Here is a 25,032-nt window from a genome sequence, read left to right as displayed (position 1 = left end):
TGAACTTGTCCACACAAACACTGGCACGCACAACAGCCAAATGTGCCCACCACCACGTCACTGGCGAGGGATAGACAAGGTGGCACCTCCCCAGGATGAGCGTGGTGAGGCAATGAAGGGGAATGACACAGGACCTCACAGCCACTGTGCTGTCATGAGCCAGACACGGAGGCTGTCATGGCTCCAGTCAAGGCTGTGTCGGGACAGGGAAATCCAGAGACAGTAGCTCAGAGGTGCCCGGGGGTGGGCAGTGGCCACTAATGGGGACAGGCTGCCTTTCACGGTGATGAGAAGCTCTGCAGCCACGCAGGGTGGGGGGTGCCCGACACCAGGAACGTACGTGGTGCCACTGAATTGGAAGAAGAGTGAACATCACAGTATGTGAGTTACATCTTGATCAAGTCGTTTTCTAAGCAGCAGGGTACGGTGGTCCTCTGCACCCTGACGGAGCCGTCACCGAGGCCGTGAGCTGGAAACGAGACATGCGACAGGTGGACGGTCGCTTCCCTTTGTGTTTGCATTAAAACAGCATTTACACAAAAATATGGATTTTCCCAGAGTTCCTGAGCGGCCAGCCCCCTGTAGAGGCGGAGGTGGGTGGGGCCACACACATTCCGATGCTGAGTGGGGGCCCCTTCCATTGCCTGAACCATGTCACGCAGTGTGCAGGCTCCGCAAGCTGCCCAATGGAGACATGGCTGCCGAGGTCACCCCTGGTGCTCCAGGGACCTCTTAGGCAGCCAGACCCATAACACAGGTGGCAGTGGCCCCCATGACCACACCCTCAGCATTTTAATCAGAATATGCCATTTCCTCCCATTTAACACAGTGGAGACGGCGGCTGCTGCCCAGTCCCCGCCCTCTCCCCTCGGGGACACTGGCAGAGCGGGAGGAGCCGAGGAGCAGAGGGGACCACAGCAGAGCTGGCCCAGCCTCTAGCTCAGCGCGTAGTTAAACTGGTTTGCAAACTTCTCGTGTTTCTTCTGGTCCACCTGGTTCATGGCTGTGACCACCCTCTGCACGGCCGCCCTGCGGGGAGAGCAAAGCAAGATGTGACCAGGGAGGCCCAGGCCTGGCTGGGACGGGACGTCGGTCCTGGGCAGATGCTGCCCTAGGCCCCTCGCAGACTCCAGCTCACGAGGACACAGCTCAGAAACAGCGGCGCCGGACACCACACTGGGTAGCCGCGACCCAGAGGTGGCCTTGGCAATGCCGGACTGTGCTCCCGATGGGCACAGCCTGCCCGGCAATGGGGGGGGGGGGATGCAGGCCACACTGTCAGGAAGCTCGGGACTCAGGCTGTGCCCGGGCCTGCAGGGTGCTCCACGTCCAGACTCGTGGGGAGACACTTGAGAACAAGCAGCAAGAAGATGCGGACGAGCCCCGGGGGCTCCTGCCCGCTGACTGTGGGGAGGGTGGTGTGGACTCAGCAGGGCCTGTGCCCAGGAGGAAGCCATCCGGGCCACACAGCAGTGACTGCTGACACTGCCCAGGGGCTCTGCTGCCCTGCAAAGGGCCCAGTCACCCACAGACTCCTGTAGGGAGACCTCCTGGCCGCACGGCTGCCCCAAGCAGTCAGCTATGGGCCCGATGGAGGACACAGGGAGACACGCTTCCGGGTCAGCACCCAGGGTGCTCTTTACCCCTGGTTAAACCCTAGGAAACCAGCCTCATGCCCAGAGCCTGGGGCCAAGCCCTACAGGCTTGGACATGGAAGAACCAACAGACCAGGAATGCAAAGCCCATGGGGGCTCCATGTGGGCACCCAGGAAGCTGCCCTCCTGTTCAGCCCCACTCGGACCAGGGAGGCAGGAAGGCCGGCAAGGAGGGCAGGAAGGGCCTGCTCTGCCCAGTGCGCTGAGCTGAGCGCCTTCTGGGGGCCGAGTGAGAGGCCCCCTAATGGACCTGCATGGTCTTGGCATAAATCTGAGGAGGGAGGCAACAGCCTTACATGGTTTCCTACACAAAAGCCCTAAATGCTTTCTGGCAATGCCTTGAACATGGGAGCCGCTGTCTGACCACCGCTGTAGGATGGGTGGTGGGGCTACTGGGCTGGAGGCCTTTCTACTAAGAACCTGCCCAGGCCCACCAGCCAGGTGGGGAGACGCCCTGACCAACCCCCCAGCCGGCTGTGAGAGCAGCACCCGGAATGTCCACTGTCCTGGTGGCACCACCGAGCTCTGCTGGGGCTGAGACCTGTGTGATGACCTGTCCTGGCCGACTTGGAGGTAACTGGCCTACCTGATGTCACCATGTGGACACCCCTGAGCACTGACCCTGAGGGGCCTCCAGGCCATGCCCAGCCCAGGCTAGTCGGACGAGGGGAGACACAGGCTGGCTCTGCATCAGCAGCACCCCCTAAATAAGACGCTCATCCCTCACCACGGGGTAACCACTCCAGATTCCACCCGACAGCCTGCTTTCCCCCCTCCACTGGCTGGAAACAACCATCCACCGGGGGGCCAGCGGTCACAGGAAGAAATGTGCAGCAGAGGAGGTACCAGGGGTCTCAGGACGGCTGGGAGCTTGGTCGGCTCCCCTCCAGCTCCCACAGGTCCAGGGGCTAGTGAGGGCTCTTACTTAGCAAAGACCTTCTTGGCGATGCGCGTGCGGGCGGTGTCCGCCTGCTGCTTCAGGTCAGTGAGTCCAGGGTGCCGCCTCTTCTTGCCTTTGCCTCTCCTGCCAACCCGGGACGAGCCAAGATCCACCCCTGTTGCCGCCTCCACGTCTCTCATAAACTCGGGGTCTTGCCAGTCTGCAAACAGACCTCGAGATTTCAGAAAACACCTGGCACCAACCCCAGCACCTCTCGTCCAAGCCCAACCTCCCCCTGACACAGCCACGCAGCTCACCCACGTGACAGAGGGGCAGGGAGGCTGGCTGGCCACTCCCTGGGGCTGAGGGCAAGGCAGAGCTCCTCCCACCACCTGCACCCAGGACGCTGCACCCACAAGGCCAGGAGAGCCAGGCTGCGGACAGTGCCACCCACAGGCTGCCTCCTAGACTCCAGGCTGGACTGTGCTCCATCCGGCCCCAAATCATGGCCTCTTGACCCGCCTGCCGGCCAAGGGTGTGCAAGCAGGGGCGGCCACGGCCAAGGGTCAGGGCAGGCTGGCCTCTCTCTCTATTGGTCCAAAGGTAACCTGGCGACAGGTCTCAGCAGTGAGGGCTTAGTTCACCCAGACAGCCCTGCTCCCCCCATACCCTCCCTCACGGCCAGGCCTGGGGCAGCAGAAGTGGCGCAGGGGAAGCAACGTCACACAGCCGCAGATCAGGCCCGTGCCCACGACCAGGGCTGCCGAGAGCTCTAAGGGGGGCTCCAGCCAGGGCAGGGGGCAGGCATTGAGGTCAGAGGCCAAGGCACCAACTCAGGCCGTCAGTGCTACTTCCCGCCTGGATCCCTGCTCCTGCATCCCCAGCCATGTGGGGTCCATGAGACAAGGCGTCGGCCCAGCCAGCCGGCCTGGAGGGCCACACAAGTCAGCAACGAGAACACAGCACCCCTCCCCTGACACACCCAGACAGAGACCCTGGCTTGCAGGAGGTGTTGGACCCCCACCCCACCGCTGACACCCGCCACACAAACGGGAACCCATGGGGGGCAGTGAGTGGGCACGTCCAGCACCAGGCAAGGCCGCGCCTCAGACAGACAGATGGCCAGGCCTCCCCAAGTTGATTTTTTGAAGTGAAGGAAAACGGGCTGCAGAGCTCAGATACAGAGACGATTAATCCAAGATTAAGGAAAACTGTCTAAACAGTTTATCTCCCAGTAATAAGAAGGCGTCACAGTTTAGGAGCCCAGTGAATGGAGCAATTGTTTAAACACAACGGGAAGACGCAGCGCAGCTCGAGATGGAATGAGCATCTCAGTAAAATGAAGGAGCAATTTAAAAGCCTTTGAAGAAAATCAATAGATGCTGGGGCGCGCGGCCTTCCTGCGCGGACGCCCGAGCTCCGCCGCATTGTCACCGAGGTGAGCGCTGGGAAAGAAAATTGCCCCGCGAGCAGGGAGGCGGGATCGATACTGTAGTTAGTGAAGAGATGCTATTTCACATCTGACTGGCCAGCACCGGCCCAGCCGCGGCCCATACCTGTTGTTAACAAGTCACCGCGGGCTGGGGAGCCAGAGACTCTTCAGGCTGACACAAAAAATAGGCACTTAATTTGCTCTGAGTGGGCACCACCAGGGAGCCTCGGCCTGCGGATTAGCAGGTCCCGACCTCCTGCCCCATCCAGGGCCTGGGCCCAGGCACTGACCGGGAGTCAGGCTAAATCTAATCTTCGTCTCTCAGGACAAAGGGAGACACCCCACTAATGATGACCAACAGCCCAGCTGGGACCCCACACGCTGGCCAGCACTGCCCCAGACACAGCCGCCTTCTGCCTTCTCGGGTGCCTATGGGGAGAGGGCACCTGGTGGCCAGGCCCTCAGACTCCAGTCCACTGAGTGGCCCACGTGCTGCCCAGCCATGACGGCCGCTTCCTCACACCACCACCCGGCCCTGCTGCTCAGGCCCCATTGGGGCGGAGAGGCTGCCAGCCCATTCCACGCGCCCCACACCACACCAACTCGCACCCCAGATAAGCTCCAAAATGGTCCTGAGCATGGCGTTTAGGTGGCTGCGACCCACTGGCCACTTGATCTGAAACTGGCCACTGCCAGAAAATGGGAGCCCTGACCCAGCGCCCTCCATGCCTGAGGCTCAGCTGTTCCAGTGCCCCTCGCCTCCTGCCCAGACACGCACACACACTACATGCATAACACACGCAGCACACAAACGCATGCGTGCACACACAACACACTTATAACACACACACATATCACATGCACAGAAAAAACACAATCTGCAGAGAGCAAGGCTTGGCGAGGGCCAGACCCCAGGCATTAGCAGCAGAAATGCGCCAGTTCCTCACTAGCACGGGCTCGCCCAATTAGCTTTTCTCGCCTTGATTTCTTCATCTGCTTAAAAAAAATGATTCAGAACCCAGAACCCACCAAACCAGTGACAACAGGTGGTTTCTGGCAGTGGGTGTGCCCACGTCACGCATCAAGTGTCCCTGAGACCCCACAGGCGGTGTGGTCCCCAGTGACCCAGCGGGGGCGGTAGGTGATCACACACAGATACACAGAGCCACCCCAGGGGCTCCTGGGGCCTGGCTGTGTCCCCCCCCGCCCCAAGTCCCAAGCTCCCAGCACCCACCTGGGCACTGGGCCTGCCTCTGCAGCTGCTGCCTCTGTTCCCGGGCCCTGTCCTCTGGGTGGAGGGGCTGCCCCGTGTCATCTCTGGGGATGATCTTGCCATGGAACGGGCACTGCGGCAAAGCAACGTGGGCATCACCCTCCGAGTCTCTGCCACCCACCCTCACCACCCTCAAAGGAAGGCGCCAGGGTGTGGCCATCCTGGGACTGGGTGAGGGGCATCTGCCTGAGTCAGGCCTCCCCCCAGCCCAGGCACTGCTCAGGGAGAGAAACGCAGGAACAAGCCAAGTCCTGCCTGGAGGCCCAAATGCTGCCCTCAGGCTGGGAAGGCACCAGGCCCAGTCCAGCGGCCAAGCGGTGGCTGCAGCCAGGACAAGCCCCCCAGGCGCTGGGCCAGCACCAGCAGCCCCGTGGAGCCCGGCTCGCCCTCAGGCCCCAGGGCTGCCTCACCTTCAGCCGGTCCTGGCGCTCACAGAGCCGGCCGTCAGGCCTGGGGGCACGGCACTGGTGCTGCACAGGCTCGAACCTCCCCGCGAAGGTTATGTGGCGGCTCCGCAGCACCTCCAGGACCTCGGCACTGTTCACCTCCTCCTCTACCTCGCTGGGTTTCCAGAAGCGGTGCTGAGACTCAGCCCTGCAGCGCGGGCCAGACGGTCAGAACCCCCGAGGGACACTGCCCAGACGGTCAGAGCCACGCAGGGACACTGCCCCAATGGGGTTCACATGGGCAGAGCCGCGCCCCCTGGTCTGTGGGGCCAGAGCACAGCCCAGCGCAGTGAGGGGTGGCTTCCCGACACTACTCGCAGAGCCCAGGCCCAGCTCATTCGGAGTCCGAGGAGGTCAGGGGGCAAGGGCAGTTGTGACAGGGACAGTGGTGACAAGAGCTGGAGGAGCCTTAAGGGTGAGGAACCGCCCTGGGCCCTGGTACCCAGATGACACGGGGCATCTCCTAGGGGACAGAGAGGCTCAGGAAAGCCCAAGGTCTAGGACGGGGCACGACTGTGTCACACAGCTGGGCGGGTGCAGGTGGAGGGAGCAGGGCCGACGAATGAGACCCGCCTGCACTCACTTGAGGATCCTCCCCACGGCCTCCGGCTCCTGGCCCCAGTTGCATAGGTCCACCCCAAAGGGGACAACGGGAGCCCGGGCCCGCTCTGCTGCCAGCTTCTGGGCCTCCTCTGGTCCCAGTGGTGTCCTGCAGGGGCCACAAGAACAGAACAGGACGCTCTGTGTGCCAGGCCAGCCACAGCCACAGCCACCCGCTTCTTCCTCTCCTGGGCACAGGCCCAGGGTCGGCACCTGTGACCAATGACCTCCACTCGGGCTGGGCTCCAGGGCAATGCTGAGGCTGTGAGGGGTCCTCACCCGGGGCCTGGGTGCCCAATGTCCACCCCCAAGCCCCAGAGCCTCGGCCATTCTCCTGCCTGCTCCCACTGGCCCTGGCCCTAGATACAGGTGCTGGCAGGTGCACACCTGGGGCTGCCTTCAAGGAGCCAAGGCGGCCTCAGGGGCCAGGGAGGCAGGCCGTGCTCTGGGCAGACGGTGGCGGGGAGTCACCTGGGGCTCGGGCACGGGGCTGGGGGCAAGCGGCCCCGGAGGCGGTGGAGCTGGGCGGCAGCCGAGGTGGGGTCGCTGGCCTCCGCGTCCATCTTCATGCTCTTCCTCGCCTGCAAGCCCTGTGCAGCCAGGTCTTTCTCCAGCCCTGAAACACATTTCCTACTCCTGGTCACCGTCCCCCGGACAGACGCCATGGGGGGCACTGTGCTCCCATCCCACGGGGAGGGAAGGTGGTGGCCGGGCAGTTAGGAGGTGGCCCACGTTTGTGCCGTCCACGGAGCTACGCCGAAGCCCGATGCTGGCGTCTCCCCCACGTCCTCCCAGGGCACGGCCACAGATGAGGCTGACATGCCCTGACCTCTGCAGGCCGGTGTCCGTCCCCACACTCCTGGGGCAGACGAGGGCACCAGGGAAACCCACTGCCCTCCCCAGACCTGCCGCCGGCTGCGCCGATGCCACTACCCACGTGGGCGCCCAGCACGTCCCCAGGAGCCAGGTTACCATCACGTGCAGACGCCAATAAACTACAGAAGTTTATGGTGGACAGCAAAGTAAGTACAGATCTTTAACAATCAGGGAGGCTGCCAGAAGAACGTTTATGTTTCTTTAACCCTCACCTGAGAACGCTGACTGACTTTAGAGATGGCGGGGGGGGGAGAAACCCCAACGCGAAGGGAGACGCTGGTCGGCTGCCCCGTATGTGCCCAGACTGGAGATGGAACCTGCGGCCTCCGTGGTGGACGGAACAAGGCTCCAGCCCACTGGACACCCGGCCAGGGAAAGAACCATGTTTTTATCCTGTTACTGAATGAATAGTTTTAAAAACCAGCAGAGGAGCCCGGCCGGCATGGCTCAGGGGTTGAGCATCGACCTGGGGTCCAGGAGATCAGGGTTCGATTCCGGGTCAGGGCACAGGCCCGGGTTGTGGGCTCGACCCCCAGTCGGGGGCGAGCAGGAGGCAGCCGATCAGTGACTCTCGTCACTGGTGTTTCCCTCTCTCCCTCTCCCTTCCTCTCTCTCAGATCAGTAACGACATATTAAAAAAAAAAAAAAGCAGAAGAAAAGTTAATCTAGCAAATAAAAGGTGGGAAAAGAAAGCGAAGCAGCAAGAGAAGCGTCTGAAATACGGCGACAAGTACACGAAGAGACGGAAACCTGACAGGCCACTGAGGTCAAAAGCGTTTAAACCGTGTTACCCGCGTGAGGCCCGCCTCAGACAGACGGCCAGACACGGGTGGAACGAGATCACCACGCAGACGGGCCAGGGAGCCGAGGCTGAGGCCATGGCCAACGCAAGGAGCCGGACTTCCGGTCCAAAGGAACGAGGGGTGGGTGGGACCCCACCGCGGGCTCTGCGGGCTCTGCGGGCGCTGCGGGCCCGGGACCTCACAGGGAGGCTGGAACAGACGAGCGGATCCGGGTTCAGACCCAGGGGCGGCCCAGCAGCGCCGCAGGTTTCACATCTGAGAAACCCTTGCCGAGCACACGCAGGCTGGCGGGTGACCAGGGAGGAGACCACAGCCCTTCTGAAGACCCGTCACCCACACTGCGTCCTCGAGGCACACGGCAGTGAGGGGAGCAGAGTGAAGGGCGGCCGGTGACCCCAGAGGCGGGGAGCTTACAGGCCACGCACACGCGCTTCTGCGTACTCCCCAGGTGCAGACTGGCCGTGCGGGCCACTGACTACGTACCTCTGTCCACCCGTCCACCTCAGGCTCATGAGCAACACTGACTGGAAGGGGCAGTCAGAAGGGGGCTGACCGGCATGAGCACTGGACACAGGAAAGAGCTTCCAGGGCAGGAGGGGGGTGGGGGCGGAGGGGAGGACACAGGGTAAGGCCAGGAAGGGCCCGGCCCCTGAAAGGGCCCCTCTGCTCAGGTGTGGCTCACAGCAGGTCAGCCCGTCAGGACCCGCTCCTCTGCGCGTGAGCATGGGGTCCAGCTCCGATTCTTGGGGGCCCATGCTGAAGGGGGATACTGCACAGAGCCACTTAGAGGTGACTGAATCCACCTCTGGCCACCCGAGCACGAGCTGTGAGGGCCCAGGGACACCAAAGGAGGCTGGGCCCTGCTGGATGCTGGCACCAGCACCGCGTCCACAGGCCCACTTGGGATCTGACGATACCATCAGGACAGGCAAGTGCCCGCACAAGCGCACGCGCCTCACGCGCAGGAGAGGCTGGTGAGTGGGCACTGGCGTTTGGATGGATACAGTCACAGCCAAAGATCAATACGAGAATTCCTGAGCTACAAGAATGAAATATATTTTTCATTGATTTGTTGTTTTAAACCATTAAAAAGATGGGTAAGCGTGTTAGAGCGGGGTAAATACTTGGGGCACTAAAAAACACCACCATTTTCACACTGTGGTAGAAAATCAATCTCGCTGACATACTTTCAAAGTGAAAACCCAGAGAGCAGACGCGCAGCCGGCAGTTTGCAGGGAGAATGGACAGCGGAGCCTGAGAACAAGACCCCCCCCCCCCCCCAGAGGGCATCTGACTCAGCACAGGTCTGGGTGCAAACTTACTCCCACGGCTGCTTTTAGAAGGTATCACAGAAATGCCCAAATCTACTTTTTTGTTTAAACTGACCAAGGGGCCCGATCTGCCTGGAGCATCAGGCAGGCGGGCGCCGGACGATCAATGCAGGAAACGGAGAGGCTGGGGCTTCTCGCAAAGTCAGCCTCCGCCTGACACTATTGATTTTGCCTAGTTCAGCTGGCCTTGTAATTAAAATGTAAATTTGAGAAAGAGATTACGTCCTGACAGACGCAGGATTAAGGGGAAGATAAAAGCCCCGCTTGTGAAAATTCAGAGAAAATGAGAGCTCGCGTTTCCTGGGCAGGGGCTCAGACTGAAGGGCCACAGACCCGCGCGAGCCAACTGGAAAAGCAGCCCCGGGTAGACCTGGGCTCTGAGTGGACTGCAGCACCCTCGCCACCCGCCACCCACAGCCCAGAGCTTGGAGGAAACATGGGGCAGAGGCCCCTCTGTGACCTGGGGCCTCATAGCTCCACAGGGGAGGGCATGTCACCAGGGGGAGTCTGACGCCAGGAGAGGCCCCCTCCCCAGTCCTCCACGGGACCTGAAACCCCTCTTGGACCCTGGGCCGCCAGCACACTCCTCCACCGGTTTGCCACCGTTTAGAGAACATCAGTCACCAGCACCTGCCCAGACACCAGCCATCCTACCTTCAAGGCCCCAGCAGAACACGTGAGCTCCAGAGAGGGGTGGAGCACGGCCGCAGAAACACACGCAAAAGCAACAGGGTCCCTGCCTTCCTCGTGAGGCACCCGCCACAGCCAGGCACTGCGCGGGCACCGAGGTGCAGGGCGCCGGGCCAGGACTGAGGAGGAGGGGGCAGCCCGCAGGCTGAGAAGACCTGCAGGCAGCACTGCCAGGCCCGGGCCCAGGTGCTAAGGCAGGGCTGCGGCTGCCGGCCCCGCGGCTGCCGAAACCAGAGAAGTGGCCGGGGCCTAGCAGGCTGTTCCCTGCAGTCCTGCCCTCAGCCCACTGTGTGACCTGCACTGGCAGCCTCAGGCATGGCCAGCCTTCTGCTGGCACCACCCTGGGCCCAGGAAGGTGGTCACTGCACCTCGTGAACCGGCGAAGCCGCTCTGGGGTGCCTCGTGCGTGTCGGTGAGGCCTCTGGCCCAAGGTCAGGTTTGGATCAGCAGCGGGTGTGGTCAGCGGTCAGAGGGAGACCCATCTCTTCCCTGGAGGGGGCCCAGGAAACAGAACCACCCAGGACGGTCACCTGGTATGAACAGGGACCAGACACCCGGACGGCTGTGAGGTCTGGTTAATCTGACGTGACCCCCAATAGTCACGCCTTCACACTCGAGTGTCCAACCCCTAAGATCGCTGAACCCGTCATCTCATCCGCGCTCCACCCAGGTCAACTGTCTGCCTCCCCACAGAAGCCACGGCCTTGCTCTGGACGGGAGGAGAGCCCCGTGCAAGGCCGCCTGAAGGTGGGCCCACACCCCCCTGGAGGGCCAAGTCCTGGGGTGCAGACATGGCCTGTAGAGGACTTTTGGAAAAGGAAAGTCTTCCAGACAGGAGACCCCACAGAGGTGGGGGTGTGCTCCCCAAGGTCACCGTCGCTCCGTGTCAGGGAGTCAAGACACCCTGGGTCAGACACCGGGTCTGACTCCTTGACTGTAAGGAGGATCGCTGCCCTGTGACACCCCCAAGAAATGGTGACCAGGGAGCAGGGGAGCCTGGAGAATGTGGGGTGGCTGCCTCTCACCTACGAGAGGCAGCAGCCAACGCCAAGCCCCGCCCCACCCCCGCCCCAGAGCAGGACCCTCCCTCGGCTCTGGGACAGCAGGCCCACCCCGGCCCTCACTCCCCACACCGGAGGTCAGCGCAGGGGCCCTCTGAGGGCCTGCTCTGTGGACACCTGGCTGCACCCACAGGAACTGGCGACAGGAACCCACCGGGTGGCCTCAGGGATGGCCCGGGCACAAGGGGAGCCACCAGGGTTCAGGGAAAGCAGCTGTGTCACTGGCAGCCGCAGAGAACCTCAGGACCACCTGCCCCGACCACGGCCGGCTCCCCATCAGTGGGCGGCAGGGCCCACACCCAAGGTCCCCGCCAAGGGGCACTGTCTGAGGGGAACCCACTTCCCAGTGCCCCTCCCCGCCACTTACCATCCTTGGGCTGTAAGTCGGGGCCGCAGGCATCGTGCCCCCCCCACTCCGGGACCTCCACAAAGTCGTCGTCCTCACTCTCGCTCCCGGGGGATGCCGCCTGTGGGAACACCCCCAAACCGGTGTGTGAGCAGGAGGCGGAGCCGGGGCCCCTGTGGGGCTGTCCCTCCGGCTGGGCGTCAGCGCTGCCAGGGGGACACACCGAGCTGTCTCCCAGCCGATGCCCTCGCTCCTCAGCGTCGACTTCAGACCCGACTGGACCGGCCCAGCTGCCCGAAGCCTGGCGTGCGGAACAGGCACCGCTTCAGTCTCAGAGCAGATCTCGCCCAAAGGCCCGTGTGAGGTGCCAGCCCCCTTCCAGGCCCAGCCCCGGGCCTCGCTCGGCTCAGCTCGGCCGCTCCCCACTAAGGCCCGGGTGGTACTGACGTGACCACAGCACTTCTGGAATATTCCGCTCTTAACAATGACGTTAAGCCACCAAAGAAAGGGTTTTCTTTGGATGAGCCCACTTCTGCCAGACCAGCGTGGTAGGGTCCCCGGTGCTGCACAGCCAGGCCCCTGCACACGAAAGGCTCATCTCAGGCGAGTGAACGGTCCTCCCAGAGGAGGGTTTCCATGCTGGGTGACCAATGGCCACATCCACGCCACGTGCCAGGGCCACAAACAGCAGGAGGCACCCAGAAGCCCCACCCACTGCCCACCACCGAGGAACCAGGGCTCTGCTTCTGGCTTCCGGCCCTCAGGCCAGGACAGTGGCCTGGTGGCCCTGCCCCAAGGAGTGGGCACTGCCCCCAGAATGGCAGCACCCACCTGGATGCCACCGCCAACTGCAGCTCACCTGAGGGAAAGGCCCAGAAGGGAGACCCTGTGGGGTGACCACCAGTGATCGGGCCTAGGGAGGTTGTCAGAGACAAACATTTCAGGAAACAGGACCATCTGACATAGTCCTTCTGAAACAATCCCCGAGAGGAACACTGACCACAGGGGGCGGCCGCGGGTTGGCCCCACACCAGCTCAGCCAGCCACCAGACAGCGGCACCCTCGGGCCACCCTGGACACCAGCCTGTGGGTGTCAGTACCTGCGGTTCGCGGGCAGCCCCAGAGGCATAATCAGATGCAAATGCACTTTGTTTGGGTTCGCCCGGCAGCCCTGCATCGGGAGGTGCAGAGACATTAATCACGGAAACTGTAATTTTTGTTATCAGTCTAACACTGATCAAAAGGGAAGCCTGTCTCCACCGCTGACCTGTGAAACGTCCCAATTATACTCTTTGGAAATGACAGGGGCACTTAACTCCAGCGCTGAGCAAATGACGACCATCAATCACGTTTGAATAACAATGAGCCGCGGACCTGAAAATTATTTTTGCACAGAATCTCCCCAGGAATTTATGAAAGGTGGCGAGCAGCCCAAGGTTTTAGGGCACTGCGCTGCAGGCCTGCGCAGTGCGCACCAAACACTAAGCAGAATTTATGTGTTTTAATTTTCTAAAAGGTAGGTGTGGACCGACCGGGAGCTACGACGCATACCACAGGCGCCAGAGTTTAAATATGGGGTCATTTTCATAAAATATTACACTTACTGCTCCCGCCAACGAATTTCACCGGGGACTTGTATTAAATTTCCATTTCCTAAAAAATATTCAGCTGCTTCGCTAACTATCAGGAACCACACCTCCTTTCGCCCTAAGTGTTTGCTCAAGTCACTAAGTGGGGACCCCAGGCTCTTTGTTCCTGACCTAGCAGGGAGAGGCCAGGGATGCACACAGGTCCTCTGTAAGCTCAGGGCGGGGCTGAGCCGGTAAGAACGGCCCCCTTAAGGTCCCCTCAGCCAGGTCCCAGGCGAAGCTTTGCCAGCCAGGACTGGGGCTCCCGGGTGCTGCCAGCAGCTCACCTGGGCTGTGACCGCTGGCGGCTGGGCCTCGGCTCACTGCACCAGACGAGCCAGACTCCGGCCAACACCGCGCCCAGCACGAAAGCTCCCACTGCCCAGTGTGACGTCCCAGGGGAGCTCGGTGGGCAGTGAGCCCGCAAGGAGGGCTCGACGACTGTGCAACACAGAAGGGCGGTGATGGCTGACCTCCTGAGGCTGAGAAAGCTAGAAAGCTCCACTTCACGGGAGGTTGCCACTGCCCAGACACCTCCCTGACCTCTGCCTTCCCACAAGTACCTGTTCAAAACAGCACCACCCGGACTGGGAAACAGCACAGCTGGGCCACTGAGGCCCACGCCTGAGCTCCTGGGGCCAGTCCAGCGATCAAGGCAGCAGGGACAACCTCCCCACAAGGTCAGAGGTCACAGATGGGACAGAAGCCAGCACCCAGCACCCAGACACATGTAGGGAGGTGCTGGGGGCAGGGCGGGTCAGAGCAGCCCAGAGGACACCCAAGGACGATCACGCCCTGAGGCGGCCTCAGCTGAAGGCAGGTCATCTTCAGAACCAGTCAGACCTATAAACTGGGCTTTCCCCAGTGCCGTTTCCCTGGGAGCAGCTTCCTGATCCAACAAAACCAGACCTGGTCCCCTCGTCTGGGGGACTCGAGGTCACGCTAGGCCATGTGCTCACCTCTGTAACAGGTGAGTCCTGGGCAGGCAGTCAGCACCTGTGGCCACAGACACCTCCAAGTGCTTTGCAAGGTTTTGGGAGCTGGCCAGGCCCCTATACTAAACCCTCCCAGACACTCAGCCCACCATCCCACCCGAGACCAGGGAGGCCCAGAGTAGGCCTCGGCCTCAGCAGGCTTTATACAAACTGATTCTCACCCAGTTAAAAGGATTTAGAAAAATGAGCTTCCACAATCATAATTAAACAAGCAATAAAATAGCTAAAATATACAATGCAATCAGTTCACAGGAGTAGGGTAGAGAGATTGCTAATTATTTGAGAAGGGCCGGAAGGGAGGCCTCGCACGGAGCACCCACCGGCCAGCGCGTGCCCGAGATACAGCTGGGACCATTAAATAAATTCTGTGTGATCTAATTAACTTGGTGCACAATCTCAATTACTTTTCACCCAAGAAATCACTTCTGTTCAGTTTATGTGTGTTTCCCTTTTAAAAAAAAATGATGTAAGGCCTCGTCAGACAAGTGAGCTCCCACCTGCATTTGTCTCTCAGCGCTTGATGGCTATGCATTTAAAAGCCCATTCTATCTTATAAACTAAAAATTAAACGTGCTCAGCTGTGATGGCCGTCATCCGGCGGCTATTTATATGCTAATGCCCTCCCAGAAGGCCGTGCAAATTGCCCAGCCAGGCCGCAATCTCGAAAGCATCTCGGCTGCAGCACCTTCAGAGGGCAGCCAGGGCGGCAGGCTGACCATGGCAAGCACACGGACCCCAAAGCCCGCTAGGGCGGCTGTGGAGCACGTACCCCCCAAGGGAGAATCAGAAGCCAGTGGCAGGGCAGCCTCCTCCCTGCTGTTCTGACTGAATCGCAGCAGGAGTGAGCTTCGAACAGGCCTCACTGTGGGAGCTGCTCCAGCACCCGTCGAGTTGCTGGGGTGCTGGGGGTGGGAGGCTGCCACCGCCTGAAGGTCCATCTCTAGGGTGAGGCTGGGGCCCAGGGCTCTGCTGGGTCTGGGCGGGCAGCCCGCAAACAGGTAAGGGCGCAACCGTGAACCTGAGGTGGGATGGCAGCCCAGGAGACACGGGCCAGGCACTGGAGCCTGTGCTTCGGTCCAGATGGACAGCCCTCTCCTCCGGTGACCACATGGGGCGTGCGCTGGAGTCTGCAGCCCATAAGAGGTGTGCAGGGGCACAGAGCATTCTCACCTGGGCTCTGGCACCCAATGGAACACAAAAGCTGCCCAGCTGCACCAACCCTCCAGTTCAGCCTGCCTTCCTCCATGCTTGGAGGCAGGACTCCAGCCCTGTGACGCTGTGGGTGGCACCCTCACTGGGTGGCTCAGCCTTGGGAGGAAGGCAAGACTCACACAACCGCCCTGACTCAGTCTTCTCACCTGTAAAATGGGGTTACAGAATAAACCCTGGTGGAGCAGCTTTTGGAATTAGAGAGACAATAGGTGAAGGTGTTTGGAGGGCAGGGCTATTGGGGAAGGTGAGGTGATGGCAGGTGTTCAAACAGCGGTGGGGGTGCTGGGCCTCGAAGCTCCCTAGTCCTCTCGAGATCAGCATGCAGACCCCTCCCTGCTCTCAGCCCCTCAAAGCAGGAGGCAGCGGCCTGGCCTTCAGCATGATGGAGGGGCCCCGTCACCAGGAAGGTTGTTTACTGGCCCTGCCGAGTACAAGGTCCCCACGTGGCTGATTTAGTTTCCCTGCTTCTCTGGGAGCCTGGAGCATCCAACATTTCATTTCCCTGCGTCTCCTGCTCTGCCCTTTTCACCTACGGAAGCCGGGCACACAGGGCCCGACACTGCATGGCCGAGGCCTCCCTCCACAGAGGCCAACAGACTTGGAAGACCTCATGCGGAGTCCAGCGGATGAGCAGGGAGGTGTTGCCATTAAGACCATGCAGCTGCCACACGAGACTGGTGATGGGTGAGACAAGGGCATCCAGGTGGGTATTTTAGCCACTTAAACCCATAAGCCTAGTATTAGTTTAAAAAGCCCACTGCTGCCCTGGCTGGTTTGGCTCAGAGGTTAGAGCATCGGCCTATGGACTGAAGGGTCCCAGGTTCGATTCCAGCCAAGGACACATACCTCAGTTGCAGGTTCAATCCCTGGCCCTGGGAGCACATGCGGGAGGCAACCAATCGATGTGTTTCTCTCCCTCTCCCACTCTCTCTGAAAAGCAATGGAAAAAATGTCCTCGGGTGAGGGTTAGAAAATAAAAACCCCACTGCTGATCATTTAAACAGACTGATGCTTGAAACTATTTTCTTCTGACTTACTGGTTAGTGGGAAATTACTATTTTGTTAATTACACAACACAAATTGGTGATCTTAGCTACATAATTAAACAGCATGCAATTTAAAAGTTTCCAGAGGATGTTTATCAGTGTAACGGATGCGGCCCTGCGGATTATCACCCCTGCCCGGGAACAGCCAGGCTGGGAACTAAATCTCCCGTGATGCTTCCTATCGATCCAGGTGAGATTTATCCCGGCCGGCTTCCCAGCAGACGCAGGCGAGACGCTCTATAAAGCAAACAGTTAAACCTACTTAAACTGGCCTAAATATTTTTTAAAGACAGAACATCTACATCAAAGGAAAACAATATGTAGAAACCAGTGGCAACACAGACGGAAATAGGAAATTGAAAGAAAAAGGGGCCACGTCCTGTGCAGCTGCCAAGAGGAGAGGCCCAGGCGGCCCGGACCGTCCAGGGACAGGCTCCCGCCCCTCGGCGTCTGGGCCTCATGGTCTCTGGAACCAGGGGAGCCTCTCAAACATCTGTGACAAGTTCTCAGATGTTTAAGTCTCTTATTGAGTTAGCACCCGCTCAGCCTGTTCTTCCCACAGCCAAGACCTGAGCTAAGTGGGAAGACACCAAGGCCCGGGGTTTAACCCCCAGGCACCTTATGTGAAAACCAGCCAAGAACAACGGGACCCCAATTTCTAATTACCAGCCCACTGGCGGCCGCCCTGCACAGACGGGAACAGATGTGCAGATACTGGTATCTATTCTGGGAACCGCGCTCACCTGAACAGGGCACTGCCACTCAGCCTGCGGCCAATCACTCCATCTACAGCCCGAGGAATGAGCACTGTCTCCAGGGACTTCAGAGCAGTGCCTCTTAAATCAGCTCCCGGAGCAGCCTCTCCGAGTCGCCTGCTCTCCTGTTCATTCCCTGACAGGCAGAGATGAGGCAGAGACACCTTCCAGCCTGCTCCATGCACGCAGTCAGACCCATGGCCCCCACTGCCTGGTGTAGCATGCACAGAGCCCACCTCAGTTTACCCTGTCCCCCCTAACTCAGTGGACACAGACATGGCCCCAGGTCAGCCCCTCGCCTGGCCAGGCCCTCCAGCCTTCAGAGTGAACTGTGGCATAACCTTGACCAACGGCTTCCAACTCCCCAAGCCTGTTCCTGCCACAAGTAGCCTGGAGGCCCCCACTGGACAACCAGGCCTGGACACTCCGTGCCTCCCACCCACAGGTCATCCTACAGATAGATACCTGGGGGCAACACCCAGGTTTCTAACAGTGAGAGGTCCAAGTCTCACGTGAGTTCGGAGGGGTTGGAGGTGGCTGAGGGCCTGACAGGCCTCTGTAAGGAATTGAGCCCACGGCCACACCGGCAGACACACCAGGATCCCCACATCGCACCCTGCGCTGCACCTGCTGTGAATTTCCCCAACTGGCCGTTTTCAAAGGAGAGAAACAAGATCGCCCTCTGCTGGTCCCCGGGGGCTACACACCCGGCAAAGTCAAAGGACCTAAGGTGGGGCCCAACAGTTCAGAAACTCACAGGCCCCCTCCCACCCTAGGGACCTGGAACTCCCTGGCCCAGCCGCTCCACCTCCTGGACCAGCTGGACTGGTCCTCAACCCCAAGGCCTAGTGAAGGAGGACCTGGATTGCTCCAGAGCCCAGCGTTTCTGCTCACAGGGCTGAACTCGGACCAGAGAGGAACCCTAGCCACCTCCACCCAGTCGCCACCACTCACCTCCCTCCTGCGCGGCCCCTCGGGCTCTATGTTCAGCTCCCGGGATTTCCACAGGGCCGTTTCCAGTTCTGCCTTCAGACCGATGGCAGCCTCCAAGTGCCCCCCATGTGTACCTGCGCGGGTGAACAGCTGCCAGCAAGGGGGCTTGTCATCCAGCAGGCTGGGCACCCTCCCCAGGCAACCACACCTGCCCGGCACTCAGGGAGCCTCACCTGGACCCAGCTGCACACAGCTGGTAGGAACTTGTTCTGGATGAGCTTGAGCGCGTCCCGGGCTGACTGGATGACAGCGCAGTTGTCTTCGTCCTCCCGCACCCTCAGGCTGTCTGCACAGGGGCACGCCAGTCACCAGAGGGACCAGAGGCCCAGGGCAGGTCACAGCACTTCCATCTCCACCCCGCCATAGGTTGGTTGCCTGGGACCCCAAACCTGATGCCCAAGATTTGCTGCTTCATGATTTTGGCAAAGACCGTTTCAGTCTGATGCCAACGCTCCTTCCACACTGGCCCCGAGACTGCTTCTGCCTATCTCATGGCAGCTCCTTGGGGCTCAAAGGTTCTGGGTGGGTGGGTGCATGTGTGCCTGTGTGCCCAGGGCTTCCTGCAGCTTCCAGCCAGGCTGCTCTCCTCCCAAGAAAATTCCTGAAGGGCCCCAACCCCACCCACACCCAACATGGACATCGGGCACCTATGTAGAAGCTAGGCCCAGGGGGCCCGGCACATGGGGTGAAACCTCGAGGCTGGGAGGCCAGGGCCACATGGGGCTCTGAGAGACACCACCTATATCTTTGCAAACATGGTGAGAAGCTGTTTCTCCATCTCATTTTTCTCCCAGGCCCTGGCAGCCACTGTTTGAGCCCAATGGACTGGGCAGCAGCCTGTAGCCACTGCACATGCTCCACAGGCACCCTGGTCACCTCACCTACATGTCACAATGAGGGCCCTGGGACCCACAGCCTAACCCCAACTTGGGGGATCCCTGACCTGCTCACGGCGCCAAGAAGCCTGAGCTGTCAGAAGTGTCCTGCAGGCCAGTGGCCAAGGGGGCCTGGTTCAGGCAGCAGCCTGGTCGGCAGTGAGGGAGAGCCCTGAGCTGCGGCAGGGGTGCGTCACCTGAGGACAGCTCCACGTCCAAGCTGTACTTGTGGGAGCCCAGCCCATGGCACCGCACAAACTCTTCCTGGTCACTGTCCTCGTCGTCCGAGGAGGCCCCCTGGGTGGCATGGGGCAGCCCCTCCCCACGGATGGCCACTGGACGCAGTGCACAGGCCGGGAGGGTCTTGCTGCAGCACGGCCGCTCCTCATCCCCAACGGGGGTGCTGGTTGGGAGAGGGGTACCCTCCTCGGGTGCAGCAGAGGCCACAGCAAGCCGAACGGCCCCGGGGCTCAGCCCCAAGTCAAAGGGCACCAGCAGCCGGAAGCAGCTGTCCACCTCTGTAAGGCAGCCCCGGATCTCCTCAGACATTTCTGCAAAGACCAAGACCTGCTTTTGGGTCACATCACAGGACAGCACTGCCCACCCGAGGGCAGAGACCCCTGTCCAAGGGAGACCTGTCCAGCAGCAGGTGGGCTGTCCACAGCCCACCTCCCCCCTGCAGAGCCCAGCGCCCTGGCCTCGAGTGTCAGCAGAGGGTTTGTGACCGCTGGAGAGCTAGCTTGGCAGCTGCGGCTGTGGGGCCCTCCTCCCATGTCCTGACCCCACGGATCTGTCTCAGGCTGCGACAGCCACTACTTGGCATGTCTGTGAATTCCACGTGGGATGCACTGTCACAGGCAGAACTTGGGGGAGGGAGCGGCCAGCTGAGGGCCATGAAGACACCCGCCACGTCCCAGTCCTCCAGTCTGAGTGCACCTGCACCCACTCACATGGCTTGCTCTCCTTGGGCCCAGGGGCCTATGTGCCTTTTCAAGGCCTGGTCCTCCCCCAAGCACCTGAGGCAGAGCCGCATTCCTGTTCCTCACACCCTGGCTGCCAGAAAACAAATGCTAGGGTTTGGGGAAGGGGCTGGCAAGAGCAAGTGAGGCCAGGAGATGCAGGGTGAAGCTCAGACCACAGACCAACAAAGGATGCACATCTCATCTCCCCCTGCCTGGACGACATGATGCAGGGAGGGGTCGCTGCCAGCATGACCACCAAGAGGCCTGCACAGCACACAGGGCCCCGCCAGCTGCCGACCAGGAGAGGTTCCGCAGGACAGGGCGGGGGTCCCTGCCCAGCTGGCTGTCCACCTGCTGCCCCCCTGTCCTGGAGACTCACCCTCCATCTCCCGCACGGCCTGCTCAGACCTGTCCCGGTAGATTCTGTCTAAGCGCCTCTGCTTTTCCTCTTCTCGCTTTCTTTCTGCCAGAGTCCTAGCGCTCACATCCTGAAAATCCACCTGAGAAAGTGAGATAAAGATGAGACCCAAATGAACAGAACACAAAGAAAATGAAAGTCAAAACAGGCCAAAGAGAAGGGGCACCCGCACCAGCACTGTCACCGGCACCCAGCCAGACCTCAGTGGGTCTCTCCAGTTCAGTGTTCAAAACACAAGGGAACACACTGGACTGCGTGTTTGGTCCCTGGAAAGAGCACAGCCAGCAACATCTCCCAACAAAGAGACAAAAAGACCATGGCAACAAGCGTGCTGGGGGTTGGGGGGGCTGCTCACTCCAATCAGCAGGGAAGGGTAGCTGCTGGCCAGACCCAAGAGCCTGAGACCACCACCTGAGCATGGACCCCAGACCTGTAGCGGGAGAGGCAGCACCCGCAGGTGGAGAGCAGGGACCAGTGCAGAAGGGACCCAGGTAAACACAAAGTGTAAGACGGGTCCCAGAGGGGAAAACTTGTCCCAGAGAAGGGCTGCATCTGAGAAGCTGAATCTCACTGTCCTTTCACCTGTACACCCGTGGGAACTAGGTCCACAGGCTCAGCTCCACCCACACCCAGGGATGAGCTTCCCAGCTTCCTCCCAAAGCTGCTCCTCCCGTCTCTGGAGCCCCTGACCCCCACATTGCTGATTACTCTCAGGCCCACTCGGTCCTCAACCCTGCCCCAGTAGCCAAGGGTCCAGGCAAGTCTGCCCACCAAGATGGCACTGCCAAGGCCTACCCACCTGCTGGCTGTGTCTCAAGAAGTGGTAGCCCAAGGCGAGCTTCTTATAGGCCGCGCCAAACTTCTCATTCCACCCCTGGACGGCCCGGGTGACAGCCTGCCTCAGCCTCTGGGCCACCTCCCTGGGTGGCGGCAGGGGCTGCCTGTGGTCGGTGCCCAGAGTGAGCTCCAGGAACTCCTGGAAGTCTGACACGACCAGCACCCTGAACAGGTGAGACCGGGCAAAGAGCTCGTCCACAATCTGGAAGGCAGAGAGGCGGATCTCGGCGTGCTCCTGGCTCAGCTGGGCCATCAGCAGGTGGTAGGCATGGCTCAGCTGTTCCTCCGACGACCTGGGGATGCCAGCTGTTCTTACCAAGCGCCCAACACTTGAGGACACGGTAGTTAAGTGCCATGGGGGCAGTGCTCACAGAGGCAGGGACACGTGCCCTGTCCTGGTCCTCACTCCCCCTTGCACGGCCAAGCCTGGTCCCTTCCTGCTTCTGTGAAACCCACAAGCCAAGCCCTGGCAAAGTGGCTCAGCTGGTGGGAGCATCACCCCATACACCAAAGGGTTTTGGGTCCAATTCTGGGTCAGGGCACATACCTGGGTTGTGGGTTTGACCCTTGGTCGGGGCGCATCCAGGAGGCAACCAATTAATGTTTCTCTCTCATATCCACATTTCTTTTCCTTCCTCTCTCTAAATATATCTTCAAGCAAGGTTTAAAAAAAAGCAAAAACCCACAAACCAGAAGTGGTTTTATTTTTAAGTGGTTGAAATAAATCAAGAGAGTGATACGCCACGACACGTAAAAGTTACGTGAGGTTTCCGTGTCAGCGCCCATAGCTTCACTGGGATGGCCTCGCTGCCTGTTCACCTCGCGGTCGGCGTTCCTCAGGGAAGCGGCTTCGGCACAGACTAAAGTGCCCCCCTGCCCTGTAAGCCACCGCTGTTTGGGGGTTTTCTGGGCATACAGTGAAACCTGATCTGAGCTGAAATTTTTTAGTCAAAATGTAAGTTTTTCATCACTTAATAATCCTTTAAAATCTCCTGTTTCATAAACACAATGTAAACCTCTGCTTATGTTCCCAGGGTCTGAGCGGCTCTCAGTGGATCCCAGCTCACCTGCCTGCAGTGGGAGAGAAGGGCGGGTGGACACACAGGTCCTGCAGCACCAGAAGGCCACCTGCCTACCCGTGACCTTTCACCTTCCTCCACCGCACATTCTAACAGTTAAAGCAGCAGACGTACACTCCCCCTAAATCACACATGTGCACTCCAGGGCCACACTCCGTCACCCACATGGGAGTGAACAGCGATTCAACCCCAGTCCTGACATGTTCCCCTCACCTGGGACCACTGCCCCAGAACACTTCGGGGCCCTGGGGTAACATCCTGGCGTGTTCCTTCGGGGGTTTTCCCAGCAGAAGTGACGTTGGAGAGCTGAGATGTGCCTGGCCCCAGGGGAAGCCTCACAATTGTACAACATCCCAGGGGTGTTGGGTTTGCCGGGCCAGCCGGTCACCATGAAATGCTGAACCTTAAGACATACTTGCAGATTTTCTTCAGCTCCTTCATCTTCTCGGGGTTCAGCTGCGGCTCTCCTGAAGTTGTGAGGTCTTCCACCAACTCCGAAAGCCTCTGATCCATAACTGGAAACGCGGAGCAGAGACCCCAAGGGGCCGCCTAGCGCTTCACCGTCCCGGGCCCACCGGGTGCTGGGGTTCAGGCGGTGGGGCTGGGTCCTCGCCCCGGGCCTGCGAGATGCCCTCCCGGGCGCTGAAACGGAACCGGTCAAGGCGGCGGCCAGGCGGGGCCCACCGGGCGCTTTCGGTGGCGAAGTGCGAGGAGAGAAGGTCGGCTCCGGAGCCTGCACGCGGAGGGCAGACTCGCGGCGTGGGCGCGCGTGGGCAGGACACGCCCGTCAGGTTCCCCAGACCTTCTAGGCACAAGCCCCGCGGGCGGCGCGCGAGGCCCGGGCGCGGAGAGGGCTCGCTGGGAAAGGGGGCCGTCTGTAATACTTGAACAGAGGAAAAGAGAAAAGGCGGAAATGTTAAGGAAAATGTGCTTTGTGTAAGTGCATCACAGAGAAGTGGGCCTCCCCCGCAGGCCTCTCATCAGGCCTCTCATCGGGGCTCGGCCTCTGGACACCGCGCCCGCGGGAGACCCGACGTGCGCCCGGGGAGCCACCGGGGGGCCGAAGCACAGCGCGGGGTGGCTGCGGGCTCGGCGACACGGGGGAGGAGGGCCGGCCGGGCAGGTTCTCGGGGAGGAGAGAGGGGCACCCGGGAGGAGGAGGGAGACGGGCACCCGAGAGGGGGGGAGAGAGGGGCACGGGGGGGGGAGGGGGGAGAGAGAGGGGCACCCGGGAGGAGGAGGGAGACGGGCACCCGAGAGGGGGGGAGAGAGGGGCACGGGGGGGGGGGGAGAGGGGCACCCGGGAGGAGGAGGGAAACGGGCACCCGAGAGGGGGGGAGAGAGGGGCACGGGGGGGGGAGAGAGAGGGGCACCCGGGAGGAGGGGAGAGAGGGGCACCCGGGAGGGGGAGAGAGGGGGGTACCCGGGAGGGGAGAGTGAGGGGCACCCGGGAGAGGGAGAGAGGGGCACCCGGGAGAGGGAGAGAGGGGCACCCGGGGGGCGGGAGAGAGAGGGGCACCCGGGAGGGGAGAGAGAGGGGCACCCGCGAGGGGGAGAGAGGGGCACCCGGGAGGGGGAGAGAGAGGGGCACCCGGGAGGAGGGGAGAGAGGGGCACTGGGAGGGGAGAGTGAGGGGCACCCGGGAGGGGGAGAGAGAGGGGCACCCGGGAGGAGGGGAGAGAGGGGCACCGGGAGGGAGAGGGGCACCCGGGAGGGGAGGGAGGGGGTACCCGGGAGGGGAGAGTGAGGGGCACCCGGGAGGGGGGAGAGAGGGGCACCGGGAGGGAGAGGGGCTCCCGGGGCGGGAAAGCGGCTCGTCGGAAGACGGGCGGCGTCCTGGGGAGCAGGGAGAGGACGTCCCGGGGAGGAGGAGGCGGTGTCCCCAGGAGAGGAGACGCGGCGCCCCGGGACCAGCCGGCGCCCCGGCGCCCCCGCCCCGTCGCCCCCAAAGCGGAACTTGCACCCCCGCCCGGCTACGCGGTCACCTCAGCACCTACCGCGCCTCCAAGTCGCCCTCCTCGCCCCGCCCCTTCCGGCCAAGGGCCCGCCTCCTGTCACGTGCCCCCGGCCGCTACAGTCATTGGCTCCCCTGGCCCGAGCGGCGCGCGGTCCGCGAGGCGACCACGGCGTCTACGGCGCAACGCAGCCGCCCTCACCTTAGCCCCGCCTATTCCGGCGGAGAACCTGCCTCCGATCACGTGTCTTCGAGCTCGCAGCCAATGGTTTGCTCTGACCGTGGAGGCGAGGGCGGGGCAGAGGGCTGGGCCTTGACGCAAGCGCGCACCCGGCGTCGTCCCGGGTGAGGCGCGGGAATCAGGAAGCGGGAGGGCGCAGCAAGTCCTTAAAGGGGCCGCGTGCCCGTGCGCGTGCCGGGCCGGGCCGGAGGAGTGCGAGCTCGGTGTGCGCGCCGCGGCCTTCGGAAGGCTCGCGGTGCCCGGGCCCTGCCCTTGCGACAGGCAGGCCGGGCCTGGCCGGATGGGAGCTGGCGCGCGTTTCTCCAGCTCCCCGCGTTGCCCGAAGGATCCGGGATGGGGGGCCCATGAGACCCGGTTCGGAGGTGGAAAGGGGCGGTTGGGCGGCGGCCGGGGGAGGAGGGTCTGAGGTCCGCTGGGAGGGGCGGGATGGCCAGGTCCCTGAACCCCCTAAAGGTTTGGGCCTGCGTAGTCCCTACAGGCACCCCTGCCCCGCCGCACTTCTTTGTGGAGCCGCTTCTGTGCAGGTGGACCACCCTTCCCAGCCCATTGGCCCGGACCCTCCCTGGGCTCATCTTTCTCCAGGACTCACTCCCCTGCCCCAGGCTTGTACGGCTGAGCGGTGGGCATCCGCTGAGCGGTGGGCA

General features: G+C 61.5%; 1 protein-coding gene across 1 annotated transcript; it reads right to left on the bottom strand.

Annotated features, from left to right (window-relative positions):
• Nucleotides 1-775: 775 nt before the first annotated feature.
• UVSSA (UV stimulated scaffold protein A) lies at nucleotides 776-23,076 on the bottom strand. Its single transcript, XM_081148319.1, has 13 exons — nucleotides 22,609-23,076; nucleotides 21,077-21,407; nucleotides 20,239-20,359; nucleotides 19,095-19,448; nucleotides 18,196-18,308; nucleotides 17,984-18,112; nucleotides 11,415-11,514; nucleotides 6,758-6,902; nucleotides 6,270-6,395; nucleotides 5,651-5,834; nucleotides 5,202-5,313; nucleotides 2,581-2,755; nucleotides 776-1,029 (listed from the first exon to the last, which is right to left on the bottom strand). Exons 1-13 carry the CDS (start codon nucleotides 22,704-22,706, stop codon nucleotides 936-938), a joined length of 2,082 nt encoding a protein of 693 aa, XP_081004445.1. The 5' UTR covers nucleotides 22,707-23,076; the 3' UTR covers nucleotides 776-935.
• Between the last annotated feature and the right edge of the window lie 1,956 nt (nucleotides 23,077-25,032).

This window comes from Miniopterus schreibersii, assembly GCF_964146895.1.
Source record: "Miniopterus schreibersii genome assembly, chromosome: 1".
Classification (NCBI taxonomy): domain Eukaryota; kingdom Metazoa; phylum Chordata; class Mammalia; order Chiroptera; family Miniopteridae; genus Miniopterus; species Miniopterus schreibersii.
Note: the sequence above shows the minus strand (reverse complement) of the source record. Positions and strands in the feature narration are given on the sequence as shown.

Bases quoted from the DNA above. Each gene is read 5' to 3' on its own strand.
- UVSSA (XM_081148319.1), bottom strand. From the start codon at position 22,706: ATGGATCAGAGGCTTTCGGAGTTGGTGGAAGACCTCACAACTTCAGGA. The intron at 5,835-6,269 runs GTGAGTGCAGGC...CCCGCGCTGCAG, and splicing joins GCCGTGGGGAGGATCCTCAA to GGCTGAGTCTCAGCACCGCT. The intron at 5,314-5,650 runs GTGAGGCAGCCC...GCTTTGCCGCAG, and splicing joins AGCGCCAGGACCGGCTGAAG to TGCCCGTTCCATGGCAAGAT.